The sequence below is a fragment of the Mus musculus genome, chromosome 17 (genome assembly GCF_000001635.26).
Source record: "Mus musculus strain C57BL/6J chromosome 17, GRCm38.p6 C57BL/6J".
In the NCBI taxonomy this organism is placed as follows: Eukaryota; Metazoa; Chordata; class Mammalia; order Rodentia; family Muridae; genus Mus; species Mus musculus.
This window is the reverse complement of record NC_000083.6, coordinates 67345287-67361249: the sequence shown is the minus strand read 5'-3', so window position 1 is coordinate 67361249 and position 15963 is coordinate 67345287. Positions and strand designations below refer to the sequence as shown.

Below are 15963 nucleotides of genomic sequence, written 5' to 3'. Positions count from 1 at the left end.
TGATGTTTCCCCCTGAACTACTTTTCCCATCTCCCGAAAAAGCCAGCCTTATTACAGATCACAGGACCCAGGACACATTATTGAGATAATTTAATCTGAAGTAGGAATGACATTGTTAGCATGGCGTTCCTTAATAGTATTAGTCAAGCTGAGCTCTAAGGAACATACCTATCGACTTCAAAGGTTTTTTTTTTTTTAAAGAAAGTGAAACAAAAAGGAAATAAGATTCCAGGGGAACTCGGTAGAGGACCACAGTTTCCAGCCCTGAGTCCTGGATAATCTGACTAACCTCCAAACTGTGTTCTGAGAAAAAAACAATTGTGTCATGCAAAGGCACAGGCGCTAATCTAAAACAAGCTGGTTCAAAGCCTCCAGGCAAAGAGAGGAACACAAAGGCAGATACTCTCTCCTTTAATGAACCCCCACGTGGAGAGTGGCTGCCCCTGGGTGAGCTGCTGCATAAGCCTTTGAACTGACTGGGATTCAAACAGTGAAATGTCATTTCACACTTCAGGAGCTGAGCAGAGACAGCAGATCTCTCAAAAACTTCCCAGCTCCCCGAAAAGTTTGCAGAAAGCATTCTCTTCTGGGACTTCTGGGGCCAGGAACAAAGGAAGTGAGATCTGGGGATGGAGATCAAGTCTCCACACAGCATCCTTTCTACTCTTCCCAGACATGATGAGCAATTCTTGAAACCCACAGCTGGCTGAATGTGGGCAGGTGGTCGCCGCTTCTGTGTTGTGTGGCCGCCGCTACTGTTCAGTCATGACAGTGAAGCCTTGATTCTTGTCCTACCTGCACCAAAGGCACAGGAGGGCATGGGTGGTTGTTTCCTGTAGTTCAGGATGTAGCAGCAGAAGGCCTGGCTCCACAGGGGACTCTTCAGTGTGGTGTCCTGTCTGCACTTAAACAGGGTCACCAGGAACCTTTGAGCACCTTCTATACAGATATTCATGGAAGGAAATGGGATACCAGATGGGGCTGGTGACTATCTAGATGGTCACTATCATCCCCAGGAACACAGGTTCAAACATAGATGTAAAAAAAAAAAATCACATTTTCTAAAATATGGAGATTACTTTCTAGAGTCCACTTGTTATAGATGTTTATGATTATGCAGGGCATTCTTAGAACCTATCAATGTACTCAACCATTTTACCTAAAACTGTAAGAAGATGAAAGTTGACACCAGAAAAAAAAATAACATATATGTTAGATTAAAAAAATTTTTTTTTCCTCTTTGCAAATGGCAGCCTCCAGTCCCATCTGGAAAAAAAAACAAAATTAAACAGAAGATCCTATCGTAGGTTATTTTGTATTGCTATAACAACGTACCTGTGATGGGATACTTTATCATGAAAAGAGGTTATTGATCTCACAGTTCTGGAGGCCTCCGGGTATGATACTTCCCCTGGCTCTGCCTCATGTCTGACCCCATCGTTGGCGAGGATTGAGCAAAAGAGCAGCCATACCTTAAGAGGGGAAGTGAAACCAGGGAGGATCTTGGTTTAATGCCTGCATGTTAAGCTCCATACAGATCACTAGAGGCAAAGTACCTGGAATTAGCCTAGGCTCTTTGTATCTCACTTAATTATCAGCTCTGAAATCAGTACTTTTGTATTCATTTTCCAGAAAGTTGTGCTTAAACAGAGAATGCCTTACCCAGCACTATCAAAGTCTAATGATGTGGAGGTCAACAAAGAGTCTGTAATCCACCACCCCCATGCCAGGCAAGCATGGTGGGATGTTTATTTGTACTCTGAGGGTACCTTATGGGCAAAGCATAGAGATAAAAACCCTTGGCGTGGCTGGTGATTCTACCTGGGTATTTGAACACTTGGAAACGGTGGCTTTGGGACTCCACCTGGATGGGCCTTGTCTTTTGTCAATGGCAGGCTCTGACCTTGGCAGGATGTGACCACCCACGGAGAAGAGGTCCTCATGTTCAGGTGCCAGCAGGCCTTCCATGGAGAATGCTGAGGTGAGCTGGTTTCCTCTTGCCCCCTGAAAAGCCAACGACACCTTTCTTACTCCATTTCGTCCTCTTTGGTTCCACTCAGACTCATTCACGGTGGGCTGAATATGGGTTGTTCATATTCGTAACCTCTGCCTGAGGTTGCTCACTTTGAAGAGTTTAATCTCTATTAGGAGAGTGAAAGAGGGTAGAAACGTACTGTCCTGTTTGTAGAAGGGGACGTTGCCACATAACTAGGTTAAGAGACGGACCACAGGGTCATCCCTGTGGTTGAATGCTGCTGACCTGGTTTTCAGTGGTGGAGATGACCCCAGGGTGTTGCTAGGGTGTTGCCCACAGACCTACATCCCTTATAGGAAGGAATGGTGGGAGAAGACATCTGCATACCTCTCCTTCTCTGCCTCTTGCCAGCAAGCAGGTCATCACTAGGTACGACCCGTGACCTTGTTCCTCAGAAACAAGAGCTGCTATGGACTTGCTTTGCAACCGCCTGATCTGTGGGGGTTGTGGCTGCAGAAAATGGAGCAAGACCGCATTCCTAAGGAGCCTGTGGCTGTGGAATGCGGTACACATTGGGTGAGGCAATCCGCTTGCTCTCCTCACACCTGAAGATAGAACTTGGGAGTAAAGCCTGGAGGTACAGCATCTGCCAAGCATAGGGGAGTCTTTGATCCCCAGCAATGCATCTAAGAATCAAACAGCCCACAGCTGAGTCAAGTGGAAGACGTTGCATATGCTAAGTGTGTATGAGTCCAAGAGCTTGCATGTCACATGGTCAATTCCCTTCTCTGCCACTCCTGGGCTCACACAGTCCCAGAGGCGAAGAAGAGATGGGATCTAGGAGCTAGGGTTTAAGATACACTGTTGCCTAAAGCTCCCCCCCCCCCCCCGGCCCCGTGACCATTATAATAATGAACCATGTTTGCTCACTGTCTCAGAGTCCACACCAGGTTTTCTGGTAGAATGCCACTGTGCAAGCCAGGCATGTTGCTGTTGTTGTTGTTGTTTAAACCTGATACAGTGAGTTTCTTTAGAGGGTGGTTCTGATGCTGTGATTGGGGGTCTATGTGAAGATCCTTACCTGCAATTGGCGTTTGGTCTATCAAGAGAGATGCCAGTGGCCAATGGCTGAGCACCAGGGTGGAACATTAAGAGTTGAGCAGGTAGTTGAGAGAGAATGGGGGACTTGGAGAGGAGAAGGGGACACGGTAGTGGGTGAGATAAAGCCAACAAGCCATGGAAGTTTTGGGGGACATAGCCTCCTGACTGGGCATGGGGTAGCAGGGGAAGTATTAGGAGCGCCCAGTCATTGAGGCAGCCAAGGCATTTTAAAAATAACTTGTGTGTGTGTGTGTGTGTGTGTGTGTGTGTGTGTGTGTGTGTGTGTTTTCTATTCAAGGATGCGAGATAGCTTCTGGGTGGGTGTGCACATGGGACCGGCCAAGAACACAAAGTACTGTAGACCAAACGACAAGGTACAAGTTTCAAATTCAGAGCTACCTCCTCCCACCTTCCTTGACATACTTCGTTCAAGGGAACATATTGTTATGTAACCTATACAGTATGCATTTTCAATCTCCATCTATATTTTCAGGATCCAAACAAGTGTGTAAAAATGGGAACTTACTATTTCAGGAAGGCTGAACGAAGAAAAGAAAAACCCATAAAAACAATGGGAATTTATTTTCCTTTGGATCACATGGAAGTGACTGGAAAAACAGAGCCATCCCTCTGGGGTAATTGGCATGTCTTAGAAACCGTCTGCCTGTGGTTAACCTCCAGTCAGTGTACCTAACACTCAGAGTATGGGGGGGGGGGGGAATACCCAGGCTATGGTCAGATTAGTTTCCATTGACATTTTGACTTTTACAGATGTGAAGCAAAATTAGCATCGGAATCATTGTGGTCCACAGTAGTGTCCCTGCACATCTCAGCAGCGGCCCTACCCACTAATCTACCAAGAGAAGTGGTCTCCTTTCCTGCCTGGGCCTTGGAGGGCCCGAGTGTCACAATGCTATATATGCATGTGCAGAGCATACTCAAAGCCCTGAGTTCAAGCCCTATTAATGTGTGCATGAGTGTGTGTGTGTGTGTGTGTGTGTGTATATATATATATATATATATAGATAGATAGATAGAGAGAGAGAGAGAGAGAGAGGAGGGGGAGAGGAAGAGGAAGAGGAGGAAAAGAAAAGGAAAAGAAAAAGAAAGAAAAAGAAAGAAAAAGAAGAAGAAGAAGAAGAAGAAGAAGAAGAAGAAGAAGAAGAAGAAGAAGAAGAAGAAAAAGAAAAAGAAAAAGAAAAAGAAAAAGAAAAAGAAAAAGAAAAAGAAAAAGAAAAAGAAAAAGAAAAAGAAAAAGAAAAAGAAAAAGAAAAAGAAGCTTCCTATTGCTGGTTGGTTCTTTTTCAAGCTGTATTAAGAAGACACCTTTGCCAGCCTGATCAACCTCTGGTAACCCAGACACTGACTGGGCTTTTGATTTTATTCTCCCAGAACCCACTCGTCTTAGAAACTGGCCTGACAGCACTCCTCACTCTGGCCAACCATTCTGCAAATGTCACCTTTGTCCCCAGAGAGGCAGGAGTGACCGGAGAGTGGTTAGACTGAACAGAGAATTCTCTACAGATGAAAACACAAGTCAAAGACAAGTTCCCTGGGAAGGCTCCTGCAGGGACAACCCCATGGGAAGGCCCTGCTTTCTTTTTATTTAGACCAAAGGTGGCTTTGAGGCAGTAAATAAACAGGGCTCCCAGGAATCAGAGGGTGCCACAACCAAACCCCCGTCATTCTTTAAAGCATGGACTGGAAATAGTGCAGTTAGCTCAGAACTGTCACCTGTAAGAACAGAGGGACAGCTGAAACTCACAGAGCCCCCAGGAGGTTTTAAGTCCTGAGGGAAGAAATGCTTTCTGTGGAGAACTAGGGTAGACTGTGGTGACAGCAGTTAGATACCTAAATCCAGGGGGGCTGAGTTGACATCCTGTTCTCAAGTACACCAGACACTGTCCTCATTCTGTCCCTAGTCTCTTTTCTCTCCTTCTTGGGAATCACCTCAAGTCAAAGTCACCCTAGCCCAGGGTCTGTTTCTCAAGGAGCCACCAGCCCAAAACAGCCTTCAGCAGTTAGCACAATGCCTCCTCTGTGGTTTGCAGTAATTGTATTGTTGGGGAGGGGGAGGGCAGCAATTGGAATGTAAAAAAAAATATTAATTATTAATTAAAGAAAGAATTGACACATAATTAAGAATTGACGCATGTGAGGAATGGAGTTTTACATGATATCAATCTCTTCATCCAACATAAAGATGTTACGGGAAAGCAATGAGAGCGCAGTTGGTTTTTACCTTTTTTACGGATGCACCCACAAGCATCAAAATGGGGTGGGGGGTGTGTCTGTCACCGTTCGCTTTTAAAAAGCAAATCTCAATTATCTTATAAGGTATAATTTCATCAAGAAAATCAAGTGGCGGATTAAACCTCTGTCACTTGTTGATCCTTTTGAATTAAGTATGAGACTTCAAAAATTCCCTTCCAAGTTCAGGAGAAGCCCAGCAGGCTCGTTTTCAGATAAAGGCTAGTGGCGGCATAGGATAGTGGCAAGTGAATGGTTAACACTGAGATTTATGAATGGAAGGCCTCATGAGGACTCCTGCCTGAAAACAAGCTGGTCTTGTGTTTGGTCTGGAAGACATAAAAGTACTGGGTCACATATGTCCTGGGAGATGATCGCAAACGTCATCTTTGGCCGGTTCTGGGGCCACCAGAGAGCCTTAAACCAGAGGAGTGGGAGAGTCACTTATTTCTTTGGTCTTTAAAGCACCACTAAGCAGCCAAAGACAGTGTAAAGGTCCCCCAGGGAAAGCAATGTAAGAGCTCTTGTTGAGCACTAACCTACTTGCATGTATCACAACACAAATTGGGATCTTAGTTTAACCAGCATGGCCCGCAGTTAGCTTGGTAAATAACCTACAGGTGCCCTAATGGCTGTACTCTGAGCAAGATGAAGAACGGCTTTTAAAAATAAAATAAAATAAAATAAAATAAAATAAAATGAAATAAAATCTTGAATTTGAGTTTTAATTTAATCATTAATAGCGTTTGTGTTCACTTAATAAAATAGTCGTCTCAGACCCCAAACGGCAAATTAAAATGTTTCAAGACACTCTCCATTTGCACCAGCTGCAGAAATCCTCGGTTCTGCCCAATCCATGGTTCCATGCAACTGCTGTCTTCCTAGCTCCGGGCCGCACTGGCGGCGACACCACGCAGTGGAGCGGCAGAAGCGCATCCTGCTTCTCAGGCGCGGGGCTCGGGCACAGAGGCTTGTGTGTCCCTTGAAAGCAGCAGATCAAGCGGCCCTGGGCGCTGGCGGCTCTGGCTTCTTCCTGGTCGGCGCTCGCAAGCCAGCCGCCACCGCCACCGCCCGGGACACTACCGCCCCGTGCCTGGCGCGCTCCAACTACTCGCCGTCCGTGACCCGGGACAAACTTCTGGCTGGGGCGCGGTCCCTGTCCCCGAGGCCAGCGTGGGAAACCCGAGGCGCTGCGGAGGCGAGCTAGGGTCGAGGGTGGCGCCCCGGGAGGTTGCTCCTGCCCGCCGGGTCCCGCCCGCATCTTGCTGGTGGCCGCCCCACAGAGCCCGCAGGCGCCGCGCAGGCCGAGCTGGCCCGGGGCCGGGGACACGGGCGCTCGCGCCCTCTAGCGGGCCGCGGCGGCTCCGGCCCGGCCGTGACGTGGGCTCCTTCCAGCCGGCCTGCGGGGCATCGCCAGTCAGTCGCGGAGCAGGAGCCCCGCGCGCAGCCTGCGCGGGCTCGGCCATCGGCGCGCCACTGCCGGAGGTGGCTGGGGCTGTGGGAGAGGCGGCGGGCTACAAGCGCGCGATCACAGCCACGGCCACGGCCACGGCGCCGCGGGCGGCTCGGTCCCGATTAGGGGTAGCGCTTAGGCGGGCTCATCACCGGATCCCAGCGAGGATTTGGGCTCCGCGGGCGCGCCCTCCGCTCTCTCTCCCCGTGGCGCCAGACTCTAAGCGGGGGCCAGCGGGAGGGCAGGAGGATCCAGGACGCCGTCCCCACGCCCGGGAGCCGCGGGACTTCGGACTTGTGCAACTGTTGTCACTTTGGGGTCTGGTGTTTCGCTGCTGTCGCGTCTACCCTGGCAGCCTGCAGCTTAGGCTCGGGTCTCCCTTGGCTTCCCGAGGCTACCGGCCGCCGCCGCCCCGAGGCGGCCCGGCGCGTACTCAGCACCATGAGGACACTTGGGACTTGCCTGGTGACTTTAGCTGGACTTTTGCTAACTGCGGCCGGAGAAACATTTTCAGGTAAGCGAGACACCACTACCGTTCCCGGGGCGCCTGGGACGTAGGCGACACCCGGGTGGGAGAAGTCCGAGGCGAGCTTCAGGGCCGGGCAGGGGCAGGGAAGACCCGGCATCGCGTAGCGGGTGAGCCGGGCTGGCGGATGGCCGGAGGAAAACAGCTGTGGAGCCACGGAGCCCGTACAGTACACGCAGGAGCCCGCAGGACAAGCACGGGCGCAGAAACAGGGACCTCCATCTCGGCCCCTGTACCCTCAGGGCCTGGACTTGTGCATGGGGGCTCAGTGTTCTTGGGCGGCCTGGGCAGGAAGGGCAGAAAACTTTGCCTAAAGTTCCCAGCTGTAGCCGCCGGGAGTAGGCGCTGAGCGGGCCTCTCGACCCTGGAGGCAGCCGCGGTGGACTGCCAGTGCTCAGCTGAGCTTGCGGCGAGCGTCAAACCTAGAGGTGTAGCTGGCGACCACCCCAAACTTGACATCCCTGCCGCCCCCTGCCCGGCGCGGTGGGCGACCTCAGCGGGTCCCCTCTGTGGCGCGGCTTCGCTGTGCCAGCGTTCCCTTTCTGCACCGCGGGAGGTTTCTGAGATCCTAGAGGAATCTGCTGCTCCCCAAGCCCTCGCCACTGTGGCTGAGCGCCCAGATTCCATCCTCGGCCTCCCTAAAGGTGTGCAGCCCGGGTCCGGACAACTTGCTAACCCAGCTCAGCTGCGCGGGGGTCCTAGCTGAAAGGAGGGGGCACGTACTGGCTGTGTGCATCAAGCCAACCGGAGGCTGTGCTCACCCAGGCTTCGCGAGCCTTGAGGAGCTCTTGGTGTAGACAGAGGGATCTGGACCAGAGTCAGGGGTCAGGAGCAAAACCGAAGGTGGGTGGCACAGAGTAGCAGGGCTTCTGGTATCTTCTGTCCCAGGAGGACGCACGTGGATGCTTGGCAAACGCTGACAACACGCGCACACTGCCTCGTGTTTATTAGTTTCACGAATGTCCACACACAATGGTGGCAGTGGAGTGTTACCTTTCTCTTTTAATAAAAAGGGCCGCATTTAACCTTGAACAAGAATTGCAAAATGGGGTTTTATGTGTTTTCGGGAAGGCTGAATAAATTTGTTTTAAAAAAGAATATTGGTGAAAGGAACTTTCATGAAAGTAAGGAGTACCATTTACAGACATTAAAGCCACATAGACCTCTGGCCAGTGGAAGCATCAGGTTTGCCTTTCTGGGCATCCTGGGATGCTAGTCCTTTGTATTCATAGGCACGGAATAGGCACATAGGTTACATCAGGCTTGGTGCTGAGCAGCAAGACCCTTGCGCATAGTTGGTGGTAGAGAGGGAGAGGAGCTGCTACTCAGCTGTGCAATGTGTTGAACGAAACCCAAACTGACAACTTCGGTAGAGAAACGCGCTTCCTCTAGCTTACTTACTTTCTCCCTAACAGTGTGGCCATCTCACTGCAGATGAGGTGTTGATGCAGGCACTCACAGCTGTCTGATAAAAAGTGGATACAGATTTTGGCTGTATTCTTATTAGTAAATAATAAAGTAAACGTGTGTCACTTTGGAAGCCCCGTAACTCGGTATTAAAAGCCAAGTTTGAAGGCCTAGGTGATGTTTTCTCTCTGTTAGCATGCCTAAGTCTCTTAGATGGGGTTTGTTTAAATTTAAGCTGTGTCAAGTGTCATTGTGGCAGAGTCTTAAATCGTGTCTAAGGAGGTGGGCAAAAGTATTTGTATGGTTCAGTGGTATTCTTCTTAAAGATCCTTAAAGGATCCTTTTAACTAGCAAAACAAACTTTAGCTAACATTTACCCTTATTTTCCTCTTGCTGCGGGGGGTGGGGGGGTGGGGTGGGGGAAAGTCATTTCTATTTGTGTTTTGGTATGGATGGAAACACCTTTCCTTTTCTATTTGGAAATCTAGAATTATCCTTGTATGTTAGCGGGGAGAAGGGAAATGAAAGGCTGTGTAAAAACGATTGTTGGGAGATGTTGAAAATGTAAAACTTTGAAGTTGCCAAGGTTCCTGTTTGCAAAACTCAGACTTGTTGCTGGACCTCCCATGGCCCCCTCCCTCAGGCTGGCTTTTGGAAAACAGAGGCTGGGCACTTTCTGCTCTGGGAGGTTGAGGGTTGTACGGTTCATTATGTGCACGTTGAGAAGATTAATTCTGATGCTGTGGCACCAGCATCTCCCTTTCATACAATTCTGCAGTATCTGGCTGTTGTACACTGGTTCAGGAATACAGTGAAACATCCTACTGTAAGCCCTTCCAGGGCTGAGCCCTCCCCTGCCCCATCTTCCCATATAACACTTAATTTAGAATCTTGGACCTAACGCCCGGCACTTACTGTTTATTTTATAAGTTACTAGCGTGAGTCACTCACTGCCTTTGGCAAGCTTTGAAACTGTGTAACTGACTGGCCTGACAGGGAGGGAGGGAAGGAGGGAGGGAGGGAAAGAAGGAGGAATCCCTGACAGACAGTCTTTGCTTATAGCTCAGTGGCAAAGGCCTTGACTTGGGTGCTCAAAGCGCAGGGTTCCATACCCAGCCCCCTTCCCTCCTACAGTTTGAGCTGACATTTTCCTTTTGGTGCCCACCTCATGGATGAAACCATGAGTTTATGCACTCATTTTTGCTGTCCTCCTCCATGGCTTTCCTGCCTCTTAGAATGGGCGTGGAGTTGAGACTCATTACCAATCATTTATAGAAGTGAGGTAGGCTCTTCCCCGCCACCCCCTCTAGATTTTTCAAAATGGACTCAGTATAAGGAAAAAGAATTAAGATTTGGACCCACATGGATTTTATAATCCATGAGTGTTTAACTTAAACATATTTTCCATTTTTTACTCTATCAAATTGCTAGGCAAAATAGCAAAGTTAACTGTCTGTCTTTAGGTTTAGGTTATTAAAAAGGAACAAAAACAACTTCTGTAAAAGGCATATAATAAAGGCAAAAGGACAGGCAAATAACACTGCTTAAGCAACTCTTTTCCATGATGAGGAGCCAAGGAGTTGGCCAGCCATTCCTCTTTGACCCATTTAAAAAAGCCAACTTGTAGTAAAGTTGGGCAGTGAACTGCTTAGTTCTCTACATGGGCTGATGTGTGAAGTTTGGAAAGCTCTGGCTCGCAGACACAGGACAGAGTTAGCTCTTTGTTTCTAGTCAAGTATTGGGGATATCACTAAACCAGCCCAACTTTGTGAACCGGCTGGCCCTCCACCGGTTTTTAATCTTTCAGGGATGTTAGGGGGAACCTGTGGGAATCTGCTGAAGTGTGTGTTGAGCGTGAGGGCCCTGTGCTGCCAGCTGCTCATTTGTTAACCTGGGTAATTTTTCCCTGTTATGTAAGGCACAACCACGAGGGAAGTGAGGGGGACACTCGTGCTCTCTGTGCAGCGCCTGCAGTTCTCTATAAGTATAAAATGACTTCATCAGAGTTTAAGGAGAGGCAGCGGGTCTGTTTAGTGGGCCAATGTTTTGTCTGTTTTGGATAACTACCCTCGTGACTTTTTTTACATTTTTGTGCTACAATCACTGGATAATTGATAGGAAGAGACACTTCAAGTATCAATCGGTGAGCTGGAAAGGAATGTGGCAGGAAATTACTATAGCGTTATATATCCTTGGAGTTTATGTTCTTATGAAGAACTGCTTGAGCATAATAAATTGTTCTGATGTAGAAAATTACAGGTTTTAGTCTATGTTGTGTGGGGTTATTTTATGGGTTTTCAGATAGGAAGCTCCTGACATACGGTGAAATATGAATACTTGGATACATAACTGGAATATTTCTGATTTTCCTTAAGGAACCGCTGTCTTTAATTATGTCTTCAGATTACGTGAGCCCTGAGACATTGGTCTACGTGAATCTATGGATATATCTAAGTTTTCCCACACACCGTCGTGGTTTTTTTTTTTTTTTTTAATTATTAAGGTGCCCTACCCATTCTAGTGGAACAGCTGTGGTTTAAATCAATATTTGCTTTCTTTGAGATTATACTTTAAATTTCGTGACATTTCCTAAGATGCTATATTATTTAAATATTTGAACTATACTTTTCATTTCAGAAGGATGGGCAGGAATTTTAAGTGAGTTAAATGCGTTTTGATAATGGTAAGTCAGCGGTGTATATGCTGATACCCGAGGAGACCAATAGAGGGCGCCACAAGTCCTGGGAGCGGAAGTTACAGTGGGTTCTAAACCAAGCCGTGTAGGTGCTGGGAACCAAATTCAGTTCCTCTCTGTTCAGCAAGTGTTCAGAACCTCTGAGCGATCTTTCTGGCCCCATGGGTCAAATACATTTTAAGAACATTTTTTTTTTCTAAATGTAAAATATTCTTAGGTAACATTTACCATGTCTTTTTCTTTCATTCTAAGATTTTTTTTTTTGAAAACCCACTCTTCCACCAATTTTCTCCCTTTCATGTCTTTCTGTCTTCCTATCTCTATGAATACAACACAGCCCTGCTAATGGGCTTATCTCATAAGCCAGAGAAGGTTTAATTATGGCCGTTTTTCCAACTCACTAATCAAACATTTTTAAAAGAGACAAAATGCTATAAGCCTGCTATTGTAAGGAGACAAGGCTTCTCTGGTTTTTAAAATACTGTAGAGGTTTTAGGTTTAGTCATCAGAAATCCAGAATTCACCCTGTAACTCAGAGCGGGGTAGGGTGGAATAAGTAGGCATTGGGTGGGGAGAAGGAAGGGTGTAGCCAAGAAACTTCCTGCTCCACAAGGCACTGGGGGGGGGGGAGAAAGAAGGGGGAAGGGAGGGAGGGAGGGAAGGAAGGAGGGAGGGAGGGAGGGAGGGAGGGAGGGAGAGAGAGAGAGAGAGAGAGAGAGAGAGAGAGAGATGAATAAAAGCAGAAAACATGAGGAGCAAAAAATATTTACTAAGATGGATGGGCCCTGTGGACAGCATTTAGCTCTGCTACTGTTATTGAAGACAAGTGGGTTCCTGAAACAGTGGAGACTCGGCATGGTGTTCATGCAAATGGTAAACATCACTTCTGCAAGGGGAACCCTGTATCCTCCTGGATTTCCTTGGCTCTGAGTTGGGAAGGACCACCTTAACCCATCATTTCCAGCCTGGTGGGTGATCCGATGGCCTTCACCTTCAGCATAGAGCCGGGGGCCTGGAGCATCTAGGTGCAAAGTCTTGTGGCCACAGTTTGAGACACGTTGTTTCAGAAAAGGGCACCCTAAAGTGTGGTCCATGGGTCAGCAGCAGAAGCAGCAGTATACAGGAGGATGGGAAATTTGCAGGTTCTCATCTCTTCAGCCAGAACCTCCGGGGTCAGGGCCTAGCATTCTGTTAGAACAAATACTCCAGGGAATTCTAATGGGCCTGAGGATCTAAGAAACAGCATGGAAAAAGACTTGAAATGATCAGACTCCCCTCACTGGAGCTGAGAGGGAACTGGCGTAGAAAGATAGAGAGCATTGACGACTTCCTTAGATGCCATGTTTGCCTCATCAGCATCTAGATATGGAGTAACCATGGTAACTGTTAAGTGGGACCACAGGTGTGGGACCACCATGGCCTGACTTGGGAAAGATACTAGACCTGGCCAGCAGGGTTTAAAGACAGAAGAAAGGGCTGTAGAGATGGCTCAAATGATTGCTACATTTTTACTTAATGTAAAGTTTGAATTAAATCGTTGAATTAAACTGTCGTGTCCAGCCATCAGAAACCTCTCCAGGTTGGAAGCGTGTACAAGATACTATCACTTCTAAGAAGGAGCCACCACTTTGTGCTTATTACACTGGGATCCTTACACTGGAGTATTCATTGTGCACTTGATGTTTCCACAGCCCCTTGGTAGGGTTCAATAAAGAAGAGTAGTTGTCAGGATTTTCAAATCCACCAATAATTAAAGAGGCAGAGACTTCTCTGGGGTGACCCATTGTGTGACAGTCAGAACTTTGGGACAGAACCGTGAACCTTGGATTTTTGGAAATATACCTATCTTCCAAATAGAAAGTAAAAGGTTTCTGTCTTCTGTTTGAAGTGTAACCATGTGTATCTGAAATTAGAGCCTAGCTTTCTGATTGGCCGATTGGATGATCGCTGCATCTCTGGCTTTTAAGACTCCAGGTAAAGGAAAGGGATTTGTGCAGCTACCATAGATAGACTTGAACACATTCAATGGGTGTTTTCTCAGAAACAGAGGACTTGTCAGGATCCAGGCGGTTTCCCATTGCCTCTTCTCTTGCCCTCCCCCACCACTAATCACTAGTTCTAGCTGTGTCCCCAAACCACCTGCCTGAGCCAGAAAGCATCCCGGGTTCACTAATTTACAGCCATGGAAGGAGACGATGGTTAGCAGATCTCCACCAGCTTCATAGGTTATCAGCTAACTCCTTATTACAGAATTAAGCTCTTCTGTGTCAGCTGCTGACTCTTCAGTGTCGCTGTACTTTTGTGTGACTCCATGTGACCTATAGACAACTTTTGGCTGGTCTGGGACAATCGTTTCAATTTCCCCTTGCCTCTGTGCTCGTGTGATATGCTGACTTAGTCTCTGTAGAGAGAGGAAATTGAGCAGCAGTAGTTATTTGCAAATCAAATCAAAGTTCCTGCTAACCCTTTGGAGCACAGCAGATTCTGTGCTGTGCACCCTGGGTATGTGTGTAGCATACAGTTACCCGGACAGCCCACGGGCAGGAGCTTACATATGGCATCGTGGGTTTAGGTATGGAACTCTAGAAGTCACTAAAACTTGCTTGGCAATCTGACCCAGCCATTGCCTTGCTTACCACTCCAAGTGGTAATTACCCATGAGTCATTTCTGACTCTTTACAGGAAGCACAAGCAAGGGGAGGGACAGGATGCTGCTGCAGCTTCCTGTAGACGTGGGGACCAGAGCAGGGGACGCGGCCTCGAAGCCAGAGTGAATGATGACTTCAGGGCATCAGGAGCAAATGAACGAGGGTGGAGGAGCCGGAGACCTGCTGGAGGTGAAGGCTCTGGAACTTTCCTTGGATGAACAGTCCGCTGCATCACAATGATTATGTCAGTGTGCCAGAGCCTAAATAAAAGCCAAATATTCACCTCTTATTGAGCTGCAAGGTGGAAAGGCTGATAGAGCATCTACTTGTTTTCTGATAGATGAACATTTCTAATCACTTGTTCAATATGCAAACGGCAAACTTGTTGCAAACCATCAGAAAGGCGTCGCAGTCTGACTTCCTGTGGCCATCTGAGGCCTCATTCGCTTCTGGGCTTCTGTCTGTGGAATCTCAGGGGCATCATGGGTGGGCTTTCACGGGGACTGGGAGGAAATGCACCCCTCTCAGTGCAGAGGAGCCCTCCTCATCTCTCTTGTAATAATTACACTCCTGAGATGTACCCGGCTACACACTAGATCCATAGTTACAAAAGTGGTTCAAAGTATCCTTTAAAAGAAACGCTGCCAAGTCAAAAGGCTAAGTTTTAACTCACCTCTTTTAAACACGGAGTAGTTGCTCAGTAAATATCTGTTGTAGTCTCCCTAAGAAGAGAAAGCTAAATCACTTCCGCTTGCAGTTCTGCCCACCCCCATCTTTCCTGGTCCTGTCAAGTTAGGTGTTTTTAAGCCTTTAGAATATAACCTTAATAAAAGAACCAGGTGTGGGTTAGGGTTTGGTGCTCTTATCCGTTGATGAGTATAGAAAGATTCTGGTCACTAAATGAAAACTAAAGAGTGCCACCTTTTTGTGGAAATTAAATATACAAAAATAAGCCTGCAATGTTATTGTGTATGGTAAGAATTTATGACTCAGTTGTTGCTTTAAAGTAGGATTTTGGTGTAACACCAATCACTTAAAAAGGAACTTTATCATGCAGTAGGCTTATCACGGTACTCTTTGCAGACAGATATGACTTACATGGTGGTCTATAAAAAAGAGCCATAGTAATGGACTGGCCAGGGTGATTCTGTCAGAAAAGTGCTTGCCTTGCAAACACAAGGACCCAGATTTGATCTCCTGAACCCACAGGGAAGGCCAGGCTTAGCAATGCCCAGGACTGGGGAGACAGAAACAAGAGGAATCCCAGGCTCAGTGGTTGTCTCTTCTGGCCCAGTAGGTGATCTCCAGGCCCACAAGAGATCCTGTCTCAAAGGAGGCATACACAAGAACACCTAAGGTTGTCCTCTGACCTACACACACACATACACACACACACACACACACACACACACACACACAGAGAGGGGACCTACACACGGGGGGGGGGGCAGAGACAGAGACAGAGACAGACACAGAGACAGAGACAGACACAGAGACAGAGACAGAGACAGAGACAGACACAGACACAGACACAGACACAGACACAGACACAGACACAGACACAGGAGTAACACTTGCCCGTGCACTTGCACCTGTAGGCACACATGCACCTGTTTGTAAACAAAAAGAGCCATGGCATCACCTGGCCATGGTGCCACGGTAGGGACAACATATAAACCGCCTTTTGTCTTTCCTCTCAGTTGTGGGAGTTTCCTAGATCGAGTTCCGTTGCTGTGGTGAACAACATCTCCAAAAGCAGCTTGGAGAGGAAAAGATTCATTTGGCTTAAGGTCACAGTCAATCATCTAGGGAAGTCATGGCCGGAACCCGAGATCGGAACTGCATCAGAGGCCTGGAGGAACAATGCTCACTGGTTGGCTAAGTCAGTGTTTCTCTTCAGCCCAGTTC

At 47.7% G+C, this 15963-nt stretch overlaps 1 protein-coding gene and 1 long non-coding RNA gene across 3 annotated transcripts in view; one reads left to right on the top strand and one right to left on the bottom strand.

The window, feature by feature from the left end:
• Positions 1 to 1343: 1343 nt before the first annotated feature.
• Gm36152 lies at positions 1344 to 2428 on the bottom strand. Its single transcript, XR_385718.2, has 3 exons — positions 2363 to 2428; positions 1904 to 2004; positions 1344 to 1472 (listed from the first exon to the last, which is right to left on the bottom strand). It is a non-coding gene; the product is annotated as a predicted gene, 36152 (long non-coding RNA).
• Positions 2429 to 6758: 4330 nt separating this feature from the next.
• The window catches only part of Ptprm (protein tyrosine phosphatase, receptor type, M), a 687644-nt gene continuing 678439 nt past the window's right edge, over positions 6759 to 15963 (top strand). Inside the window, exon 1 of one of the 2 annotated variants that reach the window (NM_001357625.1) lies at positions 6759 to 7293. In NM_001357625.1, coding sequence (NP_001344554.1) covers positions 7221 to 7293 — 73 coding nt within the window. In that variant the 5' untranslated portion in view covers positions 6759 to 7220. The remainder of the gene's footprint in view (positions 7294 to 15963) is intronic. The other variant, NM_008984.2, reaches the window with a different exon arrangement.